Consider the following 27,459-nt stretch of genomic DNA (forward strand, 5'->3'; position numbering starts at 1 on the left):
TCGCAGTGGCCCACCAGGTGCCTTTGGGAGCTCACATGCAGGATGTGAACGCAATGGCCTTCTGCGGCTGTTGCTCCCAAGCACCTGCACTGTTAAGGCATTTGCAATCTCAGATCAAGAGGATCAAGATTGGTAGCCATGAATCGACTTCTCCTCCATAAATCTGTCCAAGCCCCAAGTTTAAATAAATACATGCTGCACAGTGGTCAGTGTTGTAGTCAGATAGTTGACTGTTTGATGAGGCAGTGACTAGATAAAAAAATTACTCAATGCAGTAATGAACTGATTTAAAAGAAACATTGTTTATCTTGATTCATGAAAATATTTCTGTTACTATACAGGCAAAACCGAAGCTAATTGAGCCAATAGACTATGAAAATGTTATCGTTCAGAAGAAAACACAAATACTCAACGATGCCTTGCGTGAGATGCTACTCTTCCCCTATGATGACTTCCAGGTAGCTTAAAAATTTTTCTATATAAATACATGTTGTATGTATTAGAAATGTAATGTACAATTGCCAATTTAAATCTATTACATAACAGTCTTCTCATAATCTATTTTAGTCATTCGTCAAATTTCTCACTAAGCTGCCATTGCTGTATGTTTTTATTATCTTCAGTTTGACCTCAGCAAAAAAAAACCCAAAAAACTAAAGAGCAAATGAAGTCTGAACTTCATTCTTTATGTGGTCACATAAATCTGGATGGGAGACTTGTATTTTTATTTTAAGTCTCTTTTTCAATGCAGGATTTTTTTCACTCTAGAATATGCATAAACAAAGATTATGCTTCCAACTTAAGGTTTTAGGCATTGTATACTTTTCTTTAATATATGTCATGCTTTCAAGACCCTCCCCCCTATATTTCAAAGCCTGTGGTTTAAGCCACCTAAAGCCTAGGCATGCCTGTTATTGCTTTCTGTCCTGTTTTATGTTTGATAGTGTAGCAGATACAGAGTATAACAATAGAACAAGTGGAGGTCTGTTGGTTCATGAGCAGGCTGAGAGTGTGTGATTGTTGTAACTGCTCTGGAATTAGCCACCATTGTCGGTTTGGCATTGTAATAAAGCCTTGTAACTACATACCATCCTGAAGCTGTTCAGCTGTCATGGATGCAGCTGTGATATTTCAAGTTCATATGCCATTGTTTTTGTAGAAAGGATGCCCTGTACACACACAGTAGCATGAGGGACCTGTCCCCCATTGTCGTAAAGCAATGTGTTATCACAGCTACTGTGGAACTGCAGAGGTGGTGAGCTGTTTCAAAGGTTTATTGTTTTGGTTTACAGGCTGGCTATTGTCTGTAGCAATGCTGCCTTACAAGTAATGCTGTCTTTAAAATCAGGCCTTTACTTTAATTAGTTGCTAGGATTATTAGCTGGGTTTGCTCAGTTTTGGATTTAAAAAAGAAAATCTGTGAAGAATATTTTCCTACTCCTGAAAATTAGGCACTTCTTGCTATTTAAAAGATGTACTATGTTGCTGTTCTGTGGTGTTATGATGGCAATGCAAGACACTTAATCTTGAGGAAGGAGAAATCAAGGAACTAGCAGAGAATATGGCAATGAAGGAAGAGGAATCACCATTGTCACCAGTCAAGTATCTTGTAGTACTAATTCTTGAAAATGGAAAAGTGTTAAGTGGAACTGAGAAAATGATGGGTGTTGTAGCTTTTGTTATGAGTGCTTGAGATTGCATGATAAACAGCCGCTTCAGCTGAACCTAGGAATTAATTTTTTAAAAAAGATATAGTGTCTTGATCGCTGTCAGTTTCTTTTGACTGCAAGGTAAAATGAAATGATACCGGTAGATCTTTACTCAGATTTGCTGTCAACCCTTGATTGTCGTACTGGGTTTTTATGTTATCTTCTCAGTGGAATTTTTAAAAAATTCATGGATATTTTCAACTTTTTGTAAGTGGCTCTTGTTTTCAAGAAGGATGTCCTTTGTAAAGGAGAGAGTGAGGTAGGTTGAACTGTATGTTTGGATAGTGCTATTTTTTGCTACAAACAGGAAGAAATATGTAGAGCATCCATGGAAAGACCAGCATTGAATGCAGGAAACAGGTGTGCCTGCAAACAATAGAGCATGTGCCTCAAAACAGGCTAAATGTCTTGTACTAGTAACTCATCCTAGTGAGGCTCCTTTTATGCCTTCTTAAAAGTATGGGCAGAATTTCTGCATCTGGGAGAATATTTTTTACTTGTTTGATGCTATCATTCCAGTCAATTGCTGCAGCTGCCTAGTATATTTACTGTTTCTAATTTTACATCACTCTGTACATGTCATTTCTTTGTTAAATTTTAAAGTGATGAATATGAGCAGATTTTACTTATGTTTCTGTGAACGTCTTCTCTGAATAAAGAGGTGTGTGCTGAATATTGTAATAAAATCCATGTCAGTAACATTTTCAAATAGCATGTGGATTTTTTACTCAGACTTCCTTCTCCTTGCTGTAAAGTGATTATAGTCTTAAATTGCTGAGCTGCACAGGAAGCCAAACCCTTCTGATGACAAAAACCATAAAAATTCCCACCATTATGTCTGTTTTATAAACATACAGTCTAGGAACTTGAATGTCAAGGACCACACTGTAAACTCAGAAACATTACCAGTAGCTCAGAATGGGACAGTGTGTCTTGGAAAATTAGTTGCATCTAATTGATACAAGATATAAAAATTAGTGCAATAAACTTACTTTCCTGGGTTTTTTGATTTAAAGTAAATTATTGAATTGAATTATTTTTAAACATTATATGGTAGTCATAAATACAACTAACTTTTGCGGTTAATCCTACTTTTTTATCATTAACAGACAGCAATATTGTCACGCCACCGTCAATATGTCTTCTCTACAGTTCCTGATAACGCAGAGAAAGAAGCTCATAGTTTATTTGTAACTGAGGTAATACTACTTAATGTACATACTACTAAATGTCCACAGTTTTGTTCGGATCCTTCCAGTTTTCTGCCGGTGCAAGAGGGAATAGGGGCAATCTCGCTCAGTTCCTCTCCTCACTCTATCCCTTCCTGTACCACATGGCTTTTTGATCCTGTAGGTCCCCTGGCTCCCATCATAGCCTGATCAGGCATCAGAAGGGACTACAGAGGGAAAGCAAAGTGTTGTGAGGAGGGAGGAGTTCAGTCTGCTTCCGTTAATGAAGATATTTAACATTATTACAGCACATATATTTGCCAAATATTTGCTAGATACAGTTTGAAAGGTAAGCGTAGACTTGCATTTGGAATTCAGAACAAACCATTATGTAAGAAATCCTGAAGCTACAATCTGAGTTTGAAGTTCTTCTAGAGTTCCGTACTTGATGGCAGCATAATCTTTTTTTTAACATGGATCTGATTATTTAGATAATGCATTTTTAGCCATCTTTCAACCAAAAACGTTGTTAAGTTAAATAATACAAAATTATGAAACTGTATCATAAGTACAGGAGCCGCATGGTGTAGTGGTTAAGTGCTTGCACTGCCACTCACACGGTCAGGAGTTTGAGCCCCCTGTGAGTCAGATAACTTGGCAGCTGGCTCATGGTCAACTCAGCCAGCCAGCCATTCCTTGGTCGGTAAATGAGTACTTAGCACATAGCTAGCAGGTAAAGAATAGCCAGGGAAAGCAATGGCAAACTACCCCAAAAAACAGCTTGCCTATGAAATCATGGCTTGCAGTGGTACTCCAGGGTCGAACACGACTGAAGGGGAAACTTTATCATAAGTAAGGAAATTCTTCTTGTTCTTAGTGCTGTGTTTCTATAGAGGAGACCCCAGTGTGGTGCCTGTGGGTACCATGGCATCCACAGACACCTTTTCTGGTGCCCGCCAAGTGTTTTTAGGATGTGGGTGGGACCTGGAAGGGCTTTCACCCAGCAAGGCTTCTGATTGACTATTGGAGATTGATTTAAAATGTTACTTTGGCAGCAGCTGCCACTTCAGCACAAGCACGTACACAGTGTTACTGAATTAAGCTATGGCAATCATTTTGTGGCTGGCCTGCCCTTCCGCAGCAGCCATTTTGTGGCAGCCATACTGTTGTTGCACCCACCATGCCATGTCAGAATTCCAGATGTGCCCACAGAGTCGAAAAGGTTGGGAACCCTTACTCTAGAGCAGGGGTAGGGAACCTGCGGCTCTCCAGATGTTCAGGAACTACAATTCCCATCAGCCTCTGTCAGCATGGCCAATTGGCCATGCTGGTAGGGGCTGATGGGAATTGTAGTTCCTGAACATCTGGAGAGCTGCAGGTTCCCTACCCCTGCTCTAGAGGCTTGCTTCAGTATCATGTTGTGAGCTAAAATGTTTTCTTCTGTTTTGGCAACCACACAGTATGATGGTTTAGTCATCTTTCCCCCACCCTTAATATGTTTTCTCCCAAAGTGCTTTTACCAGATCTTTTTTTCAAGATTATAGCTTAAGTCCCTTACCAGACCATCTGGATGGGAAGGTGATCATTTTCAAAGGTACTAGCCATGCATAATTTTCTTTGCTTCAGCCCCTTGCACCTACAATCTCTCCCACTGTGCCACTGCAAATCTTTTGGGTTGCATTGGTAGTGGGTTATAGCACTATAATTCAAACAGCCAAGAATACAATCCACATAATACATTTAATTAGGACAGAAGAAATGGCACAGAACAGTGTACAGCCTTTCAAGCTCACCGGCACTCTTAATCAGACCAGATGTTACAAAATATTTTTTTTACTTGTGAAGCAATACAGTGCTATAACAATACAACTTATAGCACTATAATGATTTTTTAAAGCTCCCCGGTTTCACAGCAAGAAAAATGGCATCTGATACAGAAAACTCTAGTATGTGGAACCCCACTACTTCTGTGAATTCCTCTGCCTTTATAGCATATTTAGTGTTAGCAAACTGCACATTCAACTCAAACCTATAGTGTTTCATTTTCCCACCCAAATTCTTATTAAATAAAAACAGACACAAAAATCTGGCTATTTCTTATAAGCAAATACATATTGTGTCATGTTAAGTTTCTGTTTCTATGAAAAACGAACAAAACAATACTGATAGTTTTACAACCGGTATAAATATGTGTGAACAATGAGTCCTCGTTTCATAAATAAAAAATTGCTCTGGTCTTAAGCCTTGTACTATGATCTCCAGTAGATACAACTAAGAATATTTCAAATCCAGTAGATACAACTAAGAATATTTCAAATTCCTTAAATCACTGACAGATATAGATAACACTTATCTAAGATTTGGTTTAATTGTTTCTATTTTAAATAAAGACAGCAATGTTATATCACTTTACATCTTTATGGACTTCTCCATGAATTAAAAATCTGAATTGATAATATTCATTCCTTTTCTACTATCCTCTGTCAGTTTCTTTCCACATTCTGGTTACATGTCATGCTAATACGTTACAAGTACACTGAGAGTTGTCATTGCCATCTCGCAATAAATTTATTACCCCTGGAAGTAGATTTGTAACCTAAGTGCCATATTACGCAGGCATCATTTTTATAATGTTGTATTTTTCTGTATTTTAATGTATTAATTCTGTCTTTTATGTTCTATGCTATTTTATTGTATTTATGTTAACTGCCCTGACCCCTGTTTTTGCAGGAGGAGGGCAGCATACAAATAAAATATTATTATTTTATGAAACCACAGCCACCAGATTTCAGCCAGTGTTGGCCTTCATACAAATTTGGTTCTTCTCAAGAACCTAGGGTGTCATGCTGCATCAGCTAGTATATGTAGCTGTATAGTATAAGATCCAAGCAATAATTTATTAATTTCGACACTAATGTGAAATCCCAGTATTCTCTCTTTTTAAACTATAGCCTTGTTTTTCAGTACTTCACAACTGAAAATTGAAAACCTTGTTTTGAAAATCTTTGTTGTGTAGCCTGTGTTGGGTGGTTCATCTTGTAGTGTAGCCTGTGAACAAAGCTAGCTATGAGAGCTGCTAAATTAACTTTTATTACCAATTAGTTACTGACATAACCCTTGTTGTATAATGTTTTTGACCGAACTCACAAGATAAGCTAACGCCACAGCCAAAATAAATGAGAACTGTTATGTTAGTACAGCATGGGTGGAGTGCAAATGTATTTCCTCTGACCCAGTGTTGGGATGGCTTCAAGCACAAAGCTTAAGGTTAAGACGTTTTTATAATCAGATTAAAAATAGAGCCATATGATCTAACCATTTCTTTCATGATATAATGTTTGCTGGAATGTTAGAATGGTTAGAATAACATGAGTGAGCTTTTGGTTTACAATTTTATTGTTTCTAAAAAATGGTAGGCTTAAAGTTCATGATAGTGTGTGTTCTTTAACTAGCACTGTATAAAAATTGCAATTTAATCAAAATGAACTTTCGCTGCATGAGAAAAGTGTATTTTATGCAAGGAATTTCTGCTCAACCTTTGTACTCTATGCTCTCTCCTTTTAAAAAAGTGCATTAAAACATACAACTCTGACTGGCATGTTGTCAATTATAAGTATGAAGACTACTCAGGAGAGTTTCGACAGCTTCCCAAGTGAGTCTAATTTTCTAGTATGTATCCTGTACATCTGCCTAAAATGTTTTCTTAACTTTTGGCTTACTTATTCTGTCAAAAACTAGAAATATGAAACTTAGCATCCACTGAGATATCACAACATTTTTAATGCTGATTAGCATGTTTACTCCCTGACCTGGCCATCTCTAGACTAGCCTGATCTTGTCAGATCTCAGAAGCTAAGAAGAGTCCCCCTGGCTAGAATTTGGATGGGTAATCTCCAAGGTCTATCACGGTCATAATGTGGAGGCATTCAATGGCAAATGTCCTCTGAACATCTCTTGCCTGGAGTTGGCATAAATCAGCTGTGACTTAACAGGGGGAAAACATGTTTACAGATCTTTAAATGAAGGTGAAGTTTGAAGACCTGTAAAGCGAACTGCTACACATGTAGGGTTTGGGAGGAATTTCTTTTTACTGTAATTTCAAGAATATGGGGAAATGGTCTCCTAAAATACAAGGGATTTGGCAGTGCAACTGTTGAAACAGTATGAATAGTTGCAGTTGGAAGAGCATACCTACAGAAATCTTGGAATGCATGTATGGTCCTCCTTGGTTTCAGGGAAGTAACATGTACTGTGTAATGTAAGTGGCACATTGATGGAGTCTTATTCCCATATTTTTTGGCGCAAACTTTTTAAAATGACAAAATAGTGCTAAATCTTAGGGCAACTCTATGAGTGAACAATTTAGGCTCAAATCTCATCTCAAAACTGCCCCAAGTTAAGATTTTAAATATCAATAGATCACTGAATGCATTCAGAGATCATGTTTAGTTGTGTGTGAACCTGTCTCATTGCTGGGCTAGAGTATGTATGCCTTATTCTTCCTTCCTCCCCCTTGTATGGAATGCATTGGGGGAAAATAGGATGAAGGGATCCTGGTTTAAAACTTACTTCAGTTTCTCACAACATACAAATAGAAATGCCTGAGTTAATTGCAGTTGGTTTCCCCCCACAATCTGAGATTGTAAACCAATACTTAGTCTGGGTTTAGAGTCTTGGACTGTGCTTGTATATATGTGTGTGTAGAATTAACTCCAGTTAACTCAGACACCTGCATTCATAAATCATAGATAACCAGATTGTTGAGGATTTGGGGTCTTTCAGGGTTCCCACCTCCAAGGGGGTGCAGAGTTCAAAGTTCAAGCACTGCCTTTAAGATGATGCCAGATGGACCTTGGCAGCTGGTCATGTAATGGCCCATTGCCTGATGCTCAGGTGGGAGATAGTCCTGGGGTGGGGAGGCCAAAAAGAATGAAATCATAGCTGTGTTGTAGGGGTAGTGCCATTTAACATAAAGTCCAGACAGACCTTTTACTGATGTGAATGGTAAATGTGGTCAATCAGTTGGCATAAAAATTGTCCTTCCGTTCAGGACGTGGAAGATATGTCCCAAACGTTCTTCTGTTTTTCCCCATAACTGTGGTTGATGTATGTTGTTACCTCTTTCCAACAAACTTTTCAGTGAGGAGATCCAAACAATTCTTGAATTAACTACATTTCTAAAAAGGATGTTAAGGTAGTTTTGTTCTTGGTGTGCATTTTCCAAAAAATAGTGGGCACATCCGTGTATATGTTTTTTTCATGCATGTTGCGCTTTGAAAAGCTGTCGCCATTTTTTTGTGAAACTACTTTGGTACAAAAGTTTTTGTTACCAGATTTGGGATTTTTTTTCCTCCATAGCAAAGGAACCAAGTTAGAAAAACTCCCAGTTCATGTGTATGAAGTTGATGAAGAAGCTGATAAAGATGAGGTGAGTGTATGGTTTCTAGCTTCACTTTGCTGTTCAGATACAAAAATAGCAAAGTAAAAAATAAATGTTTGTGATGGGAATTACTAGAACACTGAAGTAAGTTGAAATGTGTTGTGTGATGTTTCACTATCTGTATTGGGCACTGGAAGTCTTTGGATACACATGAAACTCTGATCCTCAGAAAGATTTCCCATTAATTTCAGTTGTTACCCTGCTTTATTAATTCCTTTGCTCCTGTAGATCAGGTTCATTCACTGAGCTTACTGGGAATAAAAAGGTCCTCCCTTTAAGATTCCATCTAGAACCCTGGATCAGAATGAAAGATAAATGAATGAAGGGCTGGTGATAACCCAGAGAGATTAGCTTTATGGTGGTAAACTATTATGCAGCTGCTGACAGGACAGGAGTCCTAACTAGTAATATCTACTTTTCAGGCTTAGGTGCCTTGTTTGTTGAAGAAATGCTGTAGATATTGTTGAGGAGCTAACTCTTAAACATACAGTACTCCTCTTCCTTTATCAGATTTTGACTTCTATGGTGCATTTTTATTCTACTTCATATAACATTTTGTGTTAGAAAAGTAGGAATGGGGGAAAGTGGTCCTGCTGATAGGTTGTCCTGGATTTTGAAGCAAACTTTACAGCAAAACAAGTCCACTAGCTGGCTCTTTATTAGGCATTCGGTTTAATCTGTGTGGCACACATGGTGGTCCATATTAATTTTAGTTAAAAGTACACCACAGTGCACAGCAGGGAGAGTCGGTTGTTATCTCTATTGTAAGCCGGCAAAGTTGTGATGGCTCTGGATACCACTGTGCTGTACTTTTGTTGATTTGTTGTAGGTCTTGGCCAGGTATGTGACAATTAGTCCAGAGACTGGCAGGCTGGCATCTCACATCAGAGTGTCACGGGAGAAGAGTGTTCAAGCCTATGACACATAACGTAATCCAGTCAGCAGCAGAAACTATAATATATTGGGAACAGGAGGGGAAGGGAAAGAAATAATTACTAGTACTTTCACAATGTGAAAAACTGCATGTTTATTTTGGTGTGAATCCCTTAAAGTACACTACTCTAATCTGGAGCTGAAACTAGAGGAAGTATAATAGCAAATGCTAAACAAATAACATTTGAAAAGGTGATCTGTTAATGCAGAATATGGACATTTATTTAATAGGTTGTATATGGCACAATGATCATATCAGGATTCAGTGGGGGTTTTTGTTTGATTCAAAAGCAATTAGAAACATGCCCTGTAAGTAACTGGGATGGGGAAATGACCTGATCTCCAAGAACCAGGAAACAGCTTTCTATTGTAAAATTACTGCATAATTGGCATCCGTTGCCTTCTATTCATTTAACAGATGTTTTGGTCTGAAGTGCATTCGCAGTTCACAGTAGACGACTGATTCTCATACCCTGTCTTATGCGATGAAGGAAAAACATGTAAAAGCTGCGCAGTGTGATCTACAATAGTAACATCAAAGAGTATCAAACAGGTTGCAGAGAAGTGAATAGACAGTCTTCTGATGCAATGTTCATGTGAGAGGGGTGGTGGGATTTTTTTAACTCATTTTTGGAATACCTGGTGGTTTGGTTTGGGTTGAAGTTTGAATGGTGAACTCTTAATTGATGTCTACATTGAATTCTTTGTCAGAAGTTGTGATGTCTACATTAAATTCTTTGTCAGAAGTTGGTGTCAGCACTGCTGGTAGAACTTGACTTGTATGTTACTATTCTTATGGTACTTCTGACACATCAAAAATATGAGTAGAACTTTTCGTAAAGGGGTACAGGCAGTACTGTGGAGATTTATGGCATGTGCTGTACGATTCAGCAGAATGTTAGTAGTTTTCTACTACTTGGAGAACTAATTACCTCAGCCCTCTTTCTGGTAGCGTGCTTCAGCATCAGGACTATGCAGGGAAAAACAGGTGCAAGTAACATTCTGTTAAAATGACATACAAATTATTTTCTCTTAGCATGATGTAAGGTTTTTAATCATGGTTTTATCTTCTTAGTCATGGTTTTTATCTTTGATATTTTTAGAAAACCATCTAAGCATGTATAAGTAAAGGACTCAAACACTGTTTTTACTTTTTAAAAAAATAGGATGCAGCATCCCTAGGATCTCAGAAGGGGGGCATTACGAAACAAGGATGGCTGTACAAAGGCAACATGAACAGCGCTATTAGCGTGACTATGAGGGTATGGTTAATCTCTTCCATTAAATTTACAAACTCCCAACGGATTGCAATGATGTGTCTTGTTATACAAACGTTAATTGTTACTGATTTCAGCATCAGTTTTTGTTATGTGACCTGTCGTAGCATGATGACCAGAATCCAACTTCCAGCTTCCTGGAAACTGACAGCAGCTTGTCCCAGTTGATCAGTAATGTTCCCAATCTTCCAACCCATTGGCACTTGGGCAAAAAGAAGTGCAGGATGATCCAGCCTGCCCACTCCTTCAGGCATGTCACTCGCTCGTGCTGGCAGCTGGGCAGCCCAGCCCTATGCTGGACTGGATGCCAGTGCTGAGCCTGCCCCACCCCAGTCAGCAACGGGGGCCAAGATAAATCTCAGCCGCTCTTTCTGAAGGGTGACGTGTTGGTCAAGGCAAATTAGAGGAGGTGAAGTGGGAGTCCACAAACCGTGTGGTATCACTGTCAGCCAGAGACCAAGCCTCTGGCCCTCCCATGTCTAAGGCCCCTTCCGCACACACAGAATAATGCGTTTTCAAACCACTTTCACAACTGTTTGCAAGTGGATTTTGCTATTCCGCACAGCTTCAAAGAGCATTGAAAGCACTTTGAAAGTGCATTATTCTGCATGTGCGGAATGAGCCTAAGATCAAGAAGTCAGCCCTGCAAGATAGGACATCTTACAACGTGAGTCCCTAAAAACAGTTATTCTGGTAGTCCCTGCCTGGTGGAACACTCTTCCTCCAACTGTCCGGGCCCTGCGGGATCTTGGAGAGTTCCGCAGGGCCTGTAAGACCGAGTTGTTCCACCTGGCTTTTGGGGAGGCCAGCCATTGATGGTGAGCGCCCTCTTTGCCTCTCCCTTTTTAACACCCTGGGAGCTGTGACATCTAGATCTACCGTCCCCCTCTTTGGGAGGATTTTATCGATAGTTTTAATACTGGACGCCAAGTGGTTTTTGTAGAACGCTGTAATTTTATGTTTTAAGGATGTTATTTATATTAATTATTTATTGCTTATGTGATATTAATCTGTTGTTCACCGCTCAGAGCCCTCAGGGGATGGGGCGGTATATAAATATGATAATAAATAAATAATATGGGCTAAAGTACTGTATTCAGACTGAAGTCCCTAAACCGAAGAACACTGCAAACTATAATTAAAGTGATTTATTAAAAGATTGTTCAGGAATATACAATAAAAGTGCAGTGAATAGTAAGAATAAAATGATAAAGATAAATATCTAACCTAAGAAATCTAGATGTTACCTGGAAACACTGAATCCTATATAGTTTCAGAACCTTAAGTCCAAACAGGTATTCTGGTCAACCTGGCCCACCCAGAATCAAGAAGTGTCCCAAAGTTAGACGTAATACAGACGGTAAAAGCTAGACTGAAGAATCCCATGCCCGGCAACCACATTGGCATGATTCTAGTTGACCAGTGATGTAACTTGACCAATCAGTTGTGGTGCTAACCATGTAAAACCAGTCATTAACAAGTAATTCAACCTGGTACTAACCAGGTAATCAATAAGACTATATACTATAGGGCATAGCTGTATAGGGTTTGTGTCTGCACTTACAAGATGGAATGTATCCTTTCGGATTCTTTTAACCTTAAACTGCTAGACCCGATAGTCTGCCTGGCACCTCTGACAACCTCCCATCTCCTGATCTTTTCCTTTGAAGCTATAGTCAGCTTGATCTCAGTTCTCAGGGAGAGAAATGCTTCCCTGATTTGTTGTTAGGCATCATGCTGAACCATTGTTTGCATTGACAAGGGACTGCAAAAAGAAACCAGTCTCCTGACTGGAGGTTATATAAAGAACCCTGCTATATGGTCATAAAACCTTGGATGTTCCAAGGAAACTTTTTGGATCTTAGCCTACAAACATTCAGTATTGTTCTTTGGGTTTTATCATTTTTAATACAATGTTATTGTTCACCCCCAGTCATTCAAAAGAAGATTTTTCCATCTACTCCAACTTGGTGATGGATCATATAATCTCAATTTCTACAAAGATGAAAAAATATCTAAAGAACCAAAGGGATCAATATTTCTGGATTCCTGCATGGGGGTGGTCCAGGTAAATATACTGTTTATTCTTTTTAATACTTTGCTATTCAGGACACATAGAGACTGCTTAATCTGCATGCTCTATTATCTCTCCATAGCATTTTGTGTACTAACATTAATGTGTGCATAGTTTAACCAGTTTTTTGGTGTTTTGGGGTAATATTTTTAAAATGTGCCACTAAATGTCATATTGGAGCCAGCTATTTGTGTGTTTATAATGACTTAGGTTATATATCTGTTGAGTCAAGTAATAAAGACTGGTTGTGGAGAGCAGACCATTTAGAGCTGTGTAAAGATCTAATAGGAGTACAAGCAGTGCTGTTAAATGTTTTGCATAACTTCTTGTGTGGGATTTTAGTTGTGGGAGCTTCATTACAGCCGTAGCTTCCCTCCCAAATGTTTTCACTTGACCTTTACAATATTAACTTTTTATTATTTTTTTAAGAAAGCTTTTGAAGCAAATTATAAAATAAGCTCTGCATCAAAGCCTTGCCAGCAGCAAGTGCCAAAAAGGGGGTCGTTTGCCTGTGTGTGTTGATTGTGCAGCCTGTTCAAAGAATCTTATGTAGCCGTGTTGATGGAATGAACCTGGAAACAACTGAGTTTTCAGATTTTCTGGCAGTTATTTCTGCACTGTAGCATCCATCTCCAGGGTTTCCTGGATAACATAACTGCCCTTGACTCTGTCAGTCTGGTTTTCGGCCTGGGGAACTTGGCCTTTGTTGTTCTGGTACACAATCTCCATCTGAGGATGGATTATTGTTTAGATCTGTCAGCAGGCTTTTCCATTTAGAGGGTGAAATTATAGTTAGAGGAAGAATTATTGAGCTTTTAACCACGGTATACCACTGCCCTGAAGACAAGCCAGATACTTCAGCCAGCACAAAATGGAATGACCTGGTTCTTATTGGAGGTAGCTGCTGCATACACAATTCATATTTAGCAAATACTGTATTGACTACCTGTGTATTTCCAGGTTTAAAGTGCTGGTATTCAGTTTTTCAAGTCCTTGTGGCTTGGGAACCATCTGCCATACTGCCTCTCCTGCTTTGTTTCTGTGTGGTACTTGTGCTCTTTAGATCAGGGCATTATTGGTCATTTCAACCTTCAGGCAAGCAAAAGCAGTCAGGGCCTATTGTCATGTATTTTCAATTGTTGCTGCTGTGATATGGTATGGACTTTTTTAATGTTTCGGGATACCGCTGGAGATCTTAAGTCTGAGGGTCTCCTCAAGTGAGAGCTCCAGCTGATGATAATTTGATCAGTCATTGTATTGTGTTACATATGTTTTATAAATATGTTTTAACTAGTTGTCTTTCCTCAGGCCCTTGTGGGAGAGAGGCAGGCTAAAAGTTCTCCAATTAAGGAAATCTAAATGAAGCAAAATCCAGCCTAAATTATTGTGCAGATAAAAGTGTATTTTTAAGCTCTGCTGTATTCTTAGTTCATGAACTTCTAAAGAACTGTTATAAAATGTGTGAAATCTAATGTGTTTGAAAAACCAAACCATATTTCCCAATATAGTTCCTATAATCCCCCAACAACCATTTTATGGACTGTTTCTGTATCCCTAGTTTGTATGTTCCCCCCACATTTTGTGCAATGAATGTGGCTTGCAGAGAATGTGGCTTCTCTGAGAAATAACTGCAGTATTGTGTTTAGAGAACAGGGGTAGATGCAGATATGTACTTTAGTGGTTTTGTACAGAGTCCTGGTGTGTAGCTTAGTCCTGCTTGAGCAAGGTCAAGGAGATCCTGTTTATCTAGACCTTACCTTTCATTTGAACCCTGTAAAGATTCCATTAATCTGACTTTCCCACATAAAAATTAATTAAACCACTGATTTTCCAGGGTTCTGCGTCTTTCATTCTGCTCATGTCCTTGACTGATAATGCCTTTCACTCACACAACCCGTTTTCACTTAGATCTTGATCACTATAGAAAAGCACAGTACTTTATGGGTTGGAGGAGGTTTTCTTAGCATAGTTAGAAGTTCCTAAAGCTAATGTTACATAATTCCCCTCCAGCCTGAGGAAAAGAAAAAGAGCTAAGATTCTTTTTGTGATACGCCGTCGATTTTAACTAATGCAGATAGATTTTTTTAAAAGTGAATATCTCATCTGAAAGGTAGTCTTGCTGAAATAAGTTGAATGTGCCCATTTCTTTCTGTTTAATATAACTTGTTTTTTCAGTGTGGCTTCCATAATAGGGGTTTAACTCTTAATACAAGAATGCCTTCTCAGTGTATTTCGTTGTGTGCGTAGACGGAAAGAGAGAAAGATGGGGGAGGGATAAGGAAAGCGAGAAGAAAAACCTAGGTGTTGTGGCTAATACTGCAGTATTTTTTAATCTGTCGCAGAACAACAAAGTCCGACGTTTTGCCTTTGAGCTCAAGATGCAAGACAAGAGCAGCTATCTTCTGGCAGCAGACAGTGAAATAGAAATGGAAGAGTGGATAACAACGCTAAACAAAATTCTCCAACTAAATTTTGAAGCTGCAATGCAAGAAAAAAGAAACGGAGACCCTCATGAGGGTAAATACAAGTTATTTTTCCTTACTGATGTTGACAGAGTTATTCAATAAATTTGAAGTTTTGCTGCTGCCACTCACACCATCACTGTGTGTGTTAAACATAAACCTGGATGTCATTTCATCTTCCAGAACCTGGATATTATTTCATCTTCCAACGACCTACGTCAGCCCTTTTCTGTATCTTCATACCACTTGATTAAGTGTTTTCAGAAAATCTTGACTCAGTCTTAGACATAACCCTTCTACCTAAAGTAGTGATCATGTTTTGGAGTATGTCATTTTGTCCAAATTAATGAGCAACTTTTCCAGACTGCTATCTGTTATGATCTCTGTTACCTCCCCTTTGGAATAGCTCTTCTTGGTCCCTGTTATGTCAGTGCATTTTTCCTAGATATTGTATATCGTTTGGCACAATCTGCCATTCATTCGCTTCTTTCTCACAGTCAAAATAGCCCTTCCTCCTGACCTCACCATAGTAGCAAAAACTTTTTAATCCTTCCATCTTCTCTTGGAGGTTTTATTTGTAGTAAGGTTGACAGCATGATGACCCTACATACCCCAGATATTAAACAGGGGCTCTCTTTTTACATCCTTCACATAAAGAGTTCTGTAATGATCAGAATCTCACCTTTTGCCATAGTGGACCAAAGGAAGATACTTCTATCAGATATTTTTGTAGTGGATAGTGTCTACTGCAGTGATCCTTAACATAGGGCCCACCAATGTGTTCCATAGCTCCTGCTTGTCTCTTTCCAAAACAAACAGCCAAACCTGGCTCTCTTCCATTTCACTGGAGTAGGAGGGACTTCAGAAGAGCCCTTGAAGTGTCGCCTTTGCATCTGCATGGCATACGCATTCAAAAACAGCTTATTTCATCATTGGAGCACATTTGGCTTGCAGTGGCCACAATATTTGCGACTGACTCCAGGCCCCATGGCAGCTATTTTGTATTGGTGCTTTCTTAATGTTTTCAGTGTTCCAACAGTGCTTGTATGCGCAACAAAATATGTGCAACAAACTTGGGGACCCCGGTCTGCTTTTGTGTTGTGCTATTAGTTGGCAAAACTACTACATCCTCCTTGGGCTTACTCTGCTTGAACTGTGACTGCAACTTTCTTGAAAGAAATTCTACTTCAGCATCTGTGATGACTATATAATGGATATCACCTGGGCAATAGCCTGTATGTTCATCTTGCATTATCCTCTGCACCCCAAGGACAAAAAGATGCTATTTTGGCCAGCCTGTACTTTGCAGTGTTTTCTTTTGAGGAGACACTAGCATTGACCTTTGGTGAACTAGTTTGCTAATGTTCCAACTCTAAAATTCTCTGGAGTTACATCTGCACCAGCACAAAGCCTGTATGACTGTGCAGATGGCCACTGGAAGGACTTCAGTTATGAGCAAGCAACCTGACTCACCACTGTGGTTGCTATTTTCATGCAGTCCATTGTGGAATGGCTACAACTGAAGAATACCAAGCAAGATTTTCTGACTTCAGTTTTGAAAATATGGGGCACTGATTACTATACTGTCGTTTGTAGCAATTGTCTCTCTAACAAATAGCCAAAGTTGCTAGATTGTTTAAACCTGTAAACTCCCTAAAGTTACCAGTGGTTTATCATTATTTCATTTTAAAATTTCCAGATGATGAACAAAGCAAGATGGACAGCTCCTCATCCAGTTTAGATAGTTATCTTCCTGACATTGCCAAGGTACGATTCTGTTTTTCCTTTGAATGTGAATCAGTGATGAAATGATGAGATCTAATTGTAATGAAGACATTTTTACATTGTCATAGCTCCATTTACTTTTTCTTCTAACAGCTTCCCCCCCCCCCCCCCAGCATAGTGACATTGATGCTAACATGTAATCAGATGTTGTCATGTTTTAGAATAGAGGAGAAATTTGTGATACACTTGTTAATATTAAGTAGTCCTGAAAACTAGTGGATTTTGGAGAAGTTCATGTATGCTCAGTGTATTGTCAAAGGCTTTCACAGCTGGAATCAACTGGTCATGGTCTGGTAGGCTTTGCTCCTAATGTTTCACATGCATCTGTGGCTGGCATCTTCAGAGGCATGTCACGGTGAGATGTGGGTCATTCATGTTCCTGTTCTTTATTTCATTTACAAACATATTCCTAATGCAAACTAGATTCTATTTTTTGTAATGTGTTAAATATGAGGGAGAAATTATCACTCAACTTCTGTCATACAGACTTTTTCACACCAATCAGGCTCTCCCCCCACCATCACATAATCCTGTATTTAGAAGTGACCTCCTTACACCACTTGCAATGGAAGAGATCCATTGTCTTAAATTAGATGGAGAAATTAATTTGTGCTTTAAATATTTCCATCCTTATATAATATGTTGAAGAATGTAATGAGGTGGCCTAGAATGAGGTTTTAATTTAAATGATCTATGGAATTCAAACTGTAAAGCAAGGAATGGCAGATCTCTCATTTCTAGTACCAGATTTCTGACTCAGTAACTACAGACCGTGGATGTCTTCATTGACATTTAGTGGCACTTTAATATGTAGTGTTGCCTGATCTAAAATGGAACAGTTCTCATACTATCTGCATTCAGACAAAGTAGGATTTTTAGGGTATAATAATGAACATGCCTACAATTGAGAAGCCAGGGTGTTAAGCTTGCTCCGATAATAAAAATAAAAGGTACTTGTCCAAAAGGTTGTGGTCATCCCTGGCTCAAAGTATGAAGATCAGAGTAGGGAAGCATATTTGTTCATGACATTCCTTTATGGAATACTATTGTTGTTTTTTTGAGGTTCCTCTTGCCAAAATAAAATGTTTCTCTTTATCTGGGACTGTCAGTTTAATATCTCCTCTAATGTGCCTACCTTCACAACAATTGCCTGCCCCCTCCCCTCTCTGACTCTCCCAGAGGCTAATCATTTTAAGGAAGGAGAGAGAACAGGGCTTTTTCAAGCTGCAGTCAGAACAAAGTTATAGTGTTGCTGTTAACTTGTTCAGTCCTGAGTATCTGGTTTTATTCTTTGGTTGTGTAAGCTGTCTCATGAATGTTTTAATCTGAAGGTGCAAAATATTGATATCCTAAACAAATATTTGGGGTTTTTTGCATGTACACTCTCCAGGGAGTAGTTGTAATTCATATTTTTCTGTATGTTTATACAATGTATATATATATGACTCTGGTGAGCTAAACAGGAGGAGGTACTCTTGACCTTCTAAGGGAGAAGGCAGCCTTTAAAAGCTTCGAGGGCTAAACTCCCTCAAAGTTTTCCCATGACTGGGAGAGTGAAGAGCCACTAGGATACTGTAAAGTCTCATGCCTAATCTGCTGTCTGTTTCAGATTCTCTCCTACAACAGCTTCCTCCTTGGTTTGCTGCCTGGCTCTTCAGGTAGATTTCAGTTCACTTGAACTGCTAAGCTTGATTCTTGGCCCAACATTGCTAAGTTGTCTAGTGCCAGGTTATTTCAATAAAGGTTTAGCCTGCTATCATCCCATCAGTGAGTTGATGATGATAGCCTTTATTGGCATTCCAAAATACAATAAATACAATAAAACAATAAATACAATAAAACAATAAAACCATAAAACAATTGTCCATGAAAGACAGATAGTTACAGCAGCCATTCAGACTCTCATCAAAAGTTTAGTCCAAATGGACTCATCAAAAGTGCCATTCCTATACACCTCTCCACAGACCTGACTAAAAACCCACCAACAGAGCCCAGGCCTCACAACAGCATACAGTGTCAACACTCCACATCAGTGAGTTAATGAGTGAGTTAACCCCTTCCTCCTCCTTCTACTGAGGACAAACATGGCATCTGTAGAAAATTTGAAAAGCTTAAATATCATGTGGAAATTTGTCGCTAATTTCTGTAATGTGAAATGCCCAGACTAGAGGTGGCACAATGGCATGTATTGTCTGTATTATCTTCATGATTTGCCAGATCATTTTGTTAAAGTATGGAAGTAAAGGTAAATAAACAATTAAAATTCCTTAATGTAATTATTATAAAGTGCTTTTAAATTATGCTGTTAAAATGCATAGGAGCATACTTTTAAATAGTGACTATGCCTTAGACATGTGGACAGTCACAAGGATTTGGCTTCTCCTTTCAGGTGGTGCAATGAATGCTGTACCTTTTCCCTTGAACTTTTGGAACTAGTTTGGCTTCTCTCTTTTTATTTTTGTGCATATGTGCTTTCTATTCTGTCTTCTGAAGCTATATCCTTTGTTGCTATTTACAGTAAACTTTACTTCTATTTTTAGAACGTCTTCAGGGTTTCAGAACACTAGTCAAATCTTTGCTATTTACTTTTTATTTTCAGTACCTTTATCCTATGCAGAATCAAACTTGCCTAATGCAAGTTGAGCACCTCCTCAACTTACCTGGGAGAGAAATTCCAGCCCCTTCTCTCTCTGTGCCCTCGTTGCTACTGAGTTTCACCCAGGCTGCAGTGAAGATGGACCTAGCTAGGTCAAGCTTGTACTTCCGCCTCTTCTCACTCAGCAAATCCACAGCTTGTCGTTTGATCCTGGTTTTTTGGTTATGTGTGCACGTTTTGACAAAGGGGGCAGAGCTGTGCCTGCCAGGCTCTGCAAAGTAAAATTCATAGAATCCTAGAGTTGGAAGAGACCACAAAGGCCATCAAGTCCAACCCCCTGCTGTGCAGGAATACACAATCAAAGCATTCCCAACAGATGGCCATCCAGCCTTTGTTTAAAAACCTCCAAAGAAAGAGACTCCACCACATTCTGAGGCAGCGTATTCCACTGTCGAACAGGCCTTACTGTCAGGAAGTTCTTCCTAGTTTTTAGGTGGAATCTCTTTTCCTGTACCTTGAATCTGTTACTTCTTATCCTAGTCTCTGGAGCAGCAGAGAACAAGCTTGCTCCCTCTTCAGCATGACATCCCTTCAAATATTTAAACATGGCTATCATGTTACCCCTTAACCTTCTCTTCTCCAGACTAAACATATCCATCTCCCTAAGTCTTTCCTCATGAGGCATGGATTCCAGACCTCTTAGCATTTTGGTCCCCCTCTTCTGGACCCATTCCAGCTTGTCAATGTCCTTCTTGAATATCGGTGCCCAGAACTGTACACAATATTCCAGGTGAGGTCTGACCAATGCAGAGGTACTATCATGTCCCTTGATCTAATCGCTGTATTCCTATTGATGCAGCCCAGATTGCATTCGGCGTTTGCTTACCTGCCTTTACTTGCTTACCTGCTTGCTTGCTTGCTTGCCTGCTTGCCTGCTTGCCTGCTTGCTTGCCTGCTTGCTTGCCTGCCTGCCTGCCTGCCTGCCTGCTTGGCGGGCGGGCGGGCGGGCGGGCTGGCGGGCTGGCGGGCTGGCGGGCTGGCGGGCTGGCGGGCTGGCTGGCTGGCTGGCTGGCTGGCTGGCTGGCTGGCTGGCTGGCTGGCTGGCTGGCTGGCTGGCTGGCTGGCTGGCTGGCTCTGGGCGGTGCACAACATAGATTCCACATACAATATATACAGACAAAAACCCCATTAAATTAAAATAGTTTAAATTTAAATTTAAGAATGTAAAACACAGTGGTAGATTCAGTAAAAATGGCGTCAGCAATAACCCCAATTAAACCCTCCCAAGGAGGGGGAAACAGAACAAAAGGGGGTCCCCTAGATGACAGGGGGACTCCGAAACCAGAGGAATAGAAGGGGCACCTCGATCAGCAGCTGGGCACTCCAAAAGCCCGGTGGAACAACTTAGTCTTACAGGCCCTGTGGAATTCACCAAGATCCCGCAGGGCCCGGACAGCTGGAGGAAGAGTGTTCCACCAGGCTTCTGCATCAAACTGCTGACTCATTTTCAGTTTGTGGTCTACTAAGACTCCCAGATCCCTTTCACATGTACTATTGTCAAGCCAGGTGCCCCCATCCTATATCTGTGCATTTCATTTTTTCTGCATAAGTGTAGAATCTTACATTTATATTTGTTGAAATTCATTTTGTTAGTTTTGGCCCAGTTCTCTAATCCATCCACATCATTTTGAATTCTGCCCTAGTTGACAAAAAGTGGCATCGCTGCCCAGTGTGCACGTTGACTGCGTGTGGGATGGTGTGGATGCATGCTGCCCCTGCTTTTGGCAACTGAGGGTCCGGGGAAGATTGGGAAAGCTGGGTGAGGAGTGGCAGTGCGTTCTCTCTCTTTCTGTCCTCCCCATGTGGATCTGACTCATTGTGCAGGTTTTTGCATCTGCTTCTAGGGCCCTGTCCAGAATTAGATATATTGATACTAAGTGTGGGTGCCTACTGTGTCACAGATGCTGTTCAATCATTTTCTAGAAAGTTATACTAAGTATCAACATCGCCATCAGTAATTTGCTTCTTACAGTAATTTGCTTCTTACAGGGCTGTTTCCTTCTTTTTAAAGAGAAGTACTAACTTTACTTAGTTCATAGTATCATCCTAGTTTCAGGTGGTGCCCAGGTCTCCTACACTCAGCCTATTTTTACCTTACCCTTCTTGAGCCAAAATACTTATAAACAGGATGTGTGTTGGTGAGGAAAGTTATATTTTAGTCCAAAAATAACGAATCTGCCAGTGTTACAGAAATAGGCCCTATTCTTAGAGAACCATTCTGAACTGAACTGCATGCTGACACTGGCAAATGAGAAGCATGCCTTGTTATGCTAACAGTCTGTTCTCAACAATTTTGTACTTCCTTTTCACCTCCCACGACTACTCAGTAAGAGAAGATCACTCATTTCCTTCTAAGAGACAGAATTTTTTCCTTAATCTTTCTCCCTGTTCTGTTGACTCCTTTTCACCTTGTGTGTGTTAACCCTCTCAAGCTCTGCTGTATTTAAGCTTTCATCATTTCACAATATGAACAAAGGTGTGCCTCAGGACAGCAGATGTTCCACAGCTATCCTCTGGGAAGACTTGCGTCTAAGTTTGTTTCTAGGAAATTCTGTTGAAGGAAGAAAGGAGAGACAAACGAAATGTGCGATGAAGAAGGGACGTACAGGAAATGGAACAATACATTTTGAAGGACTTGTTCAAACACTGTGATTGTTTACCTTCTCTACCGTTAGCTAATCTTGCGTTTATCATTGCATGTACAAATTATGTTGCTAGAGCACCAAGACTGGAAAAAAGTTTTACTTCCTTTATACTCTGCTTTTCTTCCTACTGGGGATCCTAAGTTGCTTGTATTGTTTATTCCTGCATCTCTAAGGAGTCATCTTTGAAGGGGACCTTCTTTTTCCCTTAATTATTGATACCATAATTTAAATAATTATTTCAGATTGCCTTGAATTAAACCAATCCAGGTGGGACTGACCTGAGAAAGGAATGATAGGGACTAGGAAGCAAGTGAGATCCCTTCTTATGACCAGTAGCAGCACCTCGATAGCAATTTGCCAAGTTAGATTTCTTGAGCGATTTGTGAAAGAGCTGCTAGGGGAAAGCATGGAGCTGATTGTGCCATATGTTATCACAAATACGCATTTTATTCATCATGGTTTGTCAATTTGTTTAACATCTATGCATGAAAAAGCACTATTTAAGAAATTTATTTTTGTAAGAGGTGCCCATGATACAGAGCAAGGAAAATCCCAGTTTCCCTGTTGGTCCTTCAAATGTCCCCCCCCCCCCCCCCCCCCGTACTTCCTCCAGCTCCCCTGATCATTGACTCCTCTTTGTCCTTTGACCAATCTTGAAAAAAAAAACTTTCCTCTGCTCATTTTTCTAGAGAAGCCAGTGCATGTGCAAACCATGCTTTTTACTTTGCATTGGTTTATAGCTATTTTACCCCTTCAAGCTGGCTGTTGTAGGTTTTCCGAGCTGTGTGGCCATGGTCCGGTAGTTTTTGCTCCTAACGTTTTGCCTGCATCTATGGATGGCATCTTCAGAGGCATGTTACAGTAAGATGCCTTTCTCCCTGTGCAGTGCATACACATCTTGCCATGACATGCCTCTGAAGATGCCAGACATAGATGTGTGCAAAACATTAGGAGTTAAAGCTACCAGACCGTGGCCACACAACCTGGAAAACTCACAACAGCCAGTTAATTCTGACCATGAAAGCCTTCGACAATACATTCAATTTATTGCCTCAGATTTTCCTCATGTTTGTAGGAATGTTGCTTTAGCCCTTGGCTGCCCCATTGTTTGTTTGATCCATACAATGAAATTGCTTGAGATTAAATTTAGAGATGTTGCTGTTTAAAATATAATACTGAACAGAAACTGGGGGAGGGGGGGAGTTGTTTTTATTTTTGTTGGGAGATAGTTTGCCATCGCTTGCCTTTTCGTCATGACCCAGGTATTCCTTGGCAGTATCCTAGCTAAATATTAGCCAGAATCAGAGTTGAGAGTATGTGATTGGCCCAAGGTCACCTAGTGAGCTATCATGGCATATGGGGATTTGACCCTGGATTTTCCAGGTTAGGCTGAAACTTTAACCAGCCTAGCATGCTGGGTCCTCCAGCAAAGCTTACAACTAACAATTTAGGATACGCTTAAGTATTGAGATACAATACAATTAATCTAGATGTCTAGGTGGTACATATGTAGCAGTTTGTATGTTAACCTCTGAAACAATCTTCTTGCTCTGTGCACTATACGCTTTGATTATGTGTGTTTCATAATAAATAGTTTCGGTGTGAAATAATAGAATAGCAAAGAGGACCTTACTAACCTTTCACATCTATTTCCCATGAACTAGGAAACTGTATAGAAAAGGGCCTGTCCCTAAACTGGGATTTCACAGTAAATTTGAATAAAGTAGACAGTGCGTTTAGAGGTCCATCTTAAAGTGATGCTCTGAGTGGTGGCAGAAAAAAGGGAATAGAAAGTAAAGGGTAGCCTAGAGTCAGAGCAGTGGTGCTTTCCCTTTTATTCATGTGTATTAATAGCCAAAAGACTTCCTTTTTCAGATACGCTGTAAAATAATAATAATTTCCAAGTATTATCTCTTTATTTTGCAGGCTTCCAGGGATTCAGAAACTAAATTCAAAAGTGAAAGCAGGGTTAAACTCTTTGCACTGGATCCAGATGCACAGGTTAGATTAATGAAAAGGAATCAATTGATATTTTTTTTGCCCTTCCCCCCAACCGTAAATTGATATTTTGCTATTTTCCCCCCTTTCAAAGAAACTGGACTTCTCCGGTATTGAGCCTGAAGTAAAACCGTTTGAAGAGAAGTGTGGAAAGAAAATTTTGGTGAAGTGCCATGATTTGTCTTTCAATCTACAAAGCTGTGTAGCTGAGAATGAAGAGGGACCAACCACAAATGTAAACACTTTTGAGATTTCTTAAATCCCCCTAATGCTGGAATAATGAATTCGTTTCATTCCCAATATTTTATGACTATCTTTGGTAATAGTGTCACATGATTAAGTATTGCTGAGGATACAATATTGAGAAATTTAATTACATCAAGAGAATTCTCTTTAAAGTTTCATGATGCTGGTAATGAGTAGTGGGATGGCTCTTATTATTGGAGGGGAAAGAGAAAAGAGGCAGGTTAAGGAAGAAGCATGACAGTTTGTAGCTGATCATAACAGTTTACCATGCAGGGTGTTATCTGAATTCGAAGTGTCTTCAATGCCACTTCAGTGAATGAAAAACAAGTGCTTAAATTAGACATATCGTGTTCCAATAAACATTTTGCTCATAGACTGCAATCTGTCTTTAGCTGGTGTAAAATATTTTAAATGATTTGTTATGTCTACTCCTTCCATTTGTAAAGTATAATGCTAAAGATGTCCAGTAAGTTATGTAGGGAATCATCCTCTAATGAAGACATTTTTAGTTAATAGAATCCTTGGATAGGAATGTATAGGGTAGGGATTATTCTGTTCGTTCCATGCTTCCCAAAGCTTACAAAAGCATGTATCTAACAGCACTTTGCGTTATTTGCTTGGCCGTATTTAAAGTCTCTTTTTAACATGCAGGTAGAGCCATTTTTCATCACACTGTCCCTATTTGACATTAAACATAACCGGAAGATTTCCTCAGACTTCCATGTGGATTTAAATCATGGCACAGTGCGACACATGATATCTAATTCATCTCATCCGTTGTTGAATGGCAGCAGTGATTGCCTACATCGGATTCAGGACATTATTCCAGAGATTATGCTACAATACCCAAAACAGGTAAGCTTGAAGAAGCTACTGTGTTAAACCTTTAGGGCAGAATAAAGACCCCTATTTTCAATTCACTCTCATTTCTCTTCAGGGAGTATTCTCCGTAATGTGCCCACATCCTGATATATTCCTGGTAGCTAGAATAGAAAAGGTCCTGCAGGGGAGCATTACTCATTGTGCTGAACCATATATGAAGAGTTCTGATTCTTCAAAGGTATGATATTTTCCTTATGGTTAAGAGATGGATGAACTCAACTGTTTGGAATGTGATAATTCAGCTGAACATTGTGATGCTCAAGTTAACTAGGTACATATATCCAAGGTACAAATCTATGTCATATTTGAACATTTCCAAAGCCATGTTCTGAAGTAGGGGAGCAAATGCAATGTGGTATCTCACACCAAATGGATCATCTGAGTCATGATCTGTGCTATGTGCTCTCCCTCCCTACCCTGTGAACATGAATTTTCTCTTGCCTTTCCTTTTTTCCTCTGACTACACACTGTTTTTGTGCTATAACTGGAAAACTGTTGACTGTCAACTTGCTTCTGAACCATGTTTTAAAAATTATAGATCAGCTTGAGCTTACAAAACTGTCATTTGAAGGCAAGATATTAATTGCAGTTTTCCAGTTTGGGCATATTATTATTTTGGGGACGAACCAGAAAGTGGAAGACACGGGTGTGCAGCAGGAGGGAGGAAAAGAGAAGTAGTACATAAGATGCAGTCTGTTCCCAAGCTCCAAACCATTGTTTTAATCTATGGCAATGAACTCAGCAATGAATGCAGTAGAAAGAGACAATGGAACAAAAATTGGTGTAAACAGTCAGGACAGTTATCAGTTTTATCAGTTTTTATCCCACCTTCCTCCCCATGTTCTTCATCAGCTTCATGAACCCCACATGGTTCTCCTTCCCCTTTTCTTCTTGATAGCCCAGTAAGAGATGGGCTAGGCAGAAAGAGTGAATGGGCCAAGGTCAGCCAGTGAGATGGGTTCAGCCAGAATCTAGTCCAGCATTCCAGACGCTATGCCATACTTCCATCCCTTTTCAGGGATAAAGTCCAGTTCAGCCTATGTACTTGTTCGCAAAGGAGACTGGGGAAAAATGTAAAATAGTTGGTCGTGTGGAATCTGAAGCTATGCTTCTTAAACATGACTTCACTGGTTATGGTAAAAATGTAAAGTAGAAAGCTGGTTTTCACTGTATTAGACTAAGATCAGGAAAACCCTGCTGGACCTTTTTGGGTGAGTCAAGGCAATGGGGCTAACCTATGATGATATTTTTAGTATCGATGACATCATCCACAATCCCTAAAATTCCAGCAAGAATTATCAATCATCATGATTTCATTGTCAAACAAAAAATTATGTATACGTAGGGGAAACAGGAGAAAATTCCTGGTATGGAAGAATGCTGAAGGATATATATCTGTGGGTATGATTTGGCCCTCAAATGGCTGCATATTGGGGTAGAGTCTGTGTTTGCTTCTACAGGGGTGTCATTTATAGTAGTGACTTCCAGTTATTTCTGTGATCTCTTATATAGGTTGCCCAGAAAGTTCTGAAAAATGCTAAGCAGGCATGTCAGCGACTGGGACAGTACAGAATGCCATTTGCCTGGGCAGCAAGGTAATGACTAAGGCTCATCTTATAATTCTTCAAAGTGGATTTGTTTAAGTGGGTTTGCTTTGGTCTCGCCTCAGTTTGAAATTTGCGACAGTTTTTATTTTTTGTACGTAATGATGATAAGGCTAAATTCATACTATATTAAGTCTGAATTGCAGAATTTGGAAAAGAACAGACCAATACTTTGCATAAATGGTAGTCAAAATGTTTTTGGCTTTTTTGTAACTTTTTTGTAACATGTTTCACTCCATTGACTGGGACAATACTTGTTAAATGGGGCTCAGGAAGACAACCCATGCATTTATTGTTGCATTGTGAAATTTTTGTACCAAGGTTCTTAAATAAGAATTTATCTGTCAGGTCACTTTTTAAGGATGCATCTGGAACACTGGACAAAAATGCACGATTTTCAGCACTTTACAAACAAGACAGTAATAAACTCTCCAATGAAGACATGCTTAAACTGTTGGCAGATTTCAGAAAGTGAGTATCTTGTTCCTTACCACAGATCAAATGTATTAATATGTATTACCCAGAATAGAGATTGTTTACTGCTCATATGAACACATTTTGTCTCTAAACTGAGACCTG

The 27,459-nt window shown here is 39.5% G+C and overlaps 1 protein-coding gene across 24 annotated transcripts in view; it reads left to right on the plus strand.

The window, feature by feature from the left end:
* The window catches only part of DOCK9 (dedicator of cytokinesis 9), a 172,488-nt gene that overhangs the window by 65,807 nt on the left and 79,222 nt on the right, over positions 1-27,459 (plus strand). For all 24 annotated transcript variants that reach the window (XM_048492439.1, XM_048492445.1, XM_048492455.1 and 21 more), the window contains exons 2-15: positions 342-458; positions 2,819-2,908; positions 6,448-6,530; positions 8,237-8,306; positions 10,418-10,513; positions 12,462-12,596; positions 14,945-15,119; positions 16,764-16,831; positions 24,077-24,151; positions 24,243-24,383; positions 25,046-25,249; positions 25,332-25,454; positions 26,789-26,871; positions 27,229-27,351. In XM_048492439.1, the coding sequence (XP_048348396.1) occupies positions 342-458; positions 2,819-2,908; positions 6,448-6,530; positions 8,237-8,306; positions 10,418-10,513; positions 12,462-12,596; positions 14,945-15,119; positions 16,764-16,831; positions 24,077-24,151; positions 24,243-24,383; positions 25,046-25,249; positions 25,332-25,454; positions 26,789-26,871; positions 27,229-27,351 (1,583 nt within the window). The remainder of the gene's footprint in view (positions 1-341; positions 459-2,818; positions 2,909-6,447; positions 6,531-8,236; positions 8,307-10,417; positions 10,514-12,461; positions 12,597-14,944; positions 15,120-16,763; positions 16,832-24,076; positions 24,152-24,242; positions 24,384-25,045; positions 25,250-25,331; positions 25,455-26,788; positions 26,872-27,228; positions 27,352-27,459) is intronic.

This window comes from Sphaerodactylus townsendi, linkage group LG04 (genome assembly GCF_021028975.2).
Source record: "Sphaerodactylus townsendi isolate TG3544 linkage group LG04, MPM_Stown_v2.3, whole genome shotgun sequence".
Classification (NCBI taxonomy): domain Eukaryota; kingdom Metazoa; phylum Chordata; class Lepidosauria; order Squamata; family Sphaerodactylidae; genus Sphaerodactylus; species Sphaerodactylus townsendi.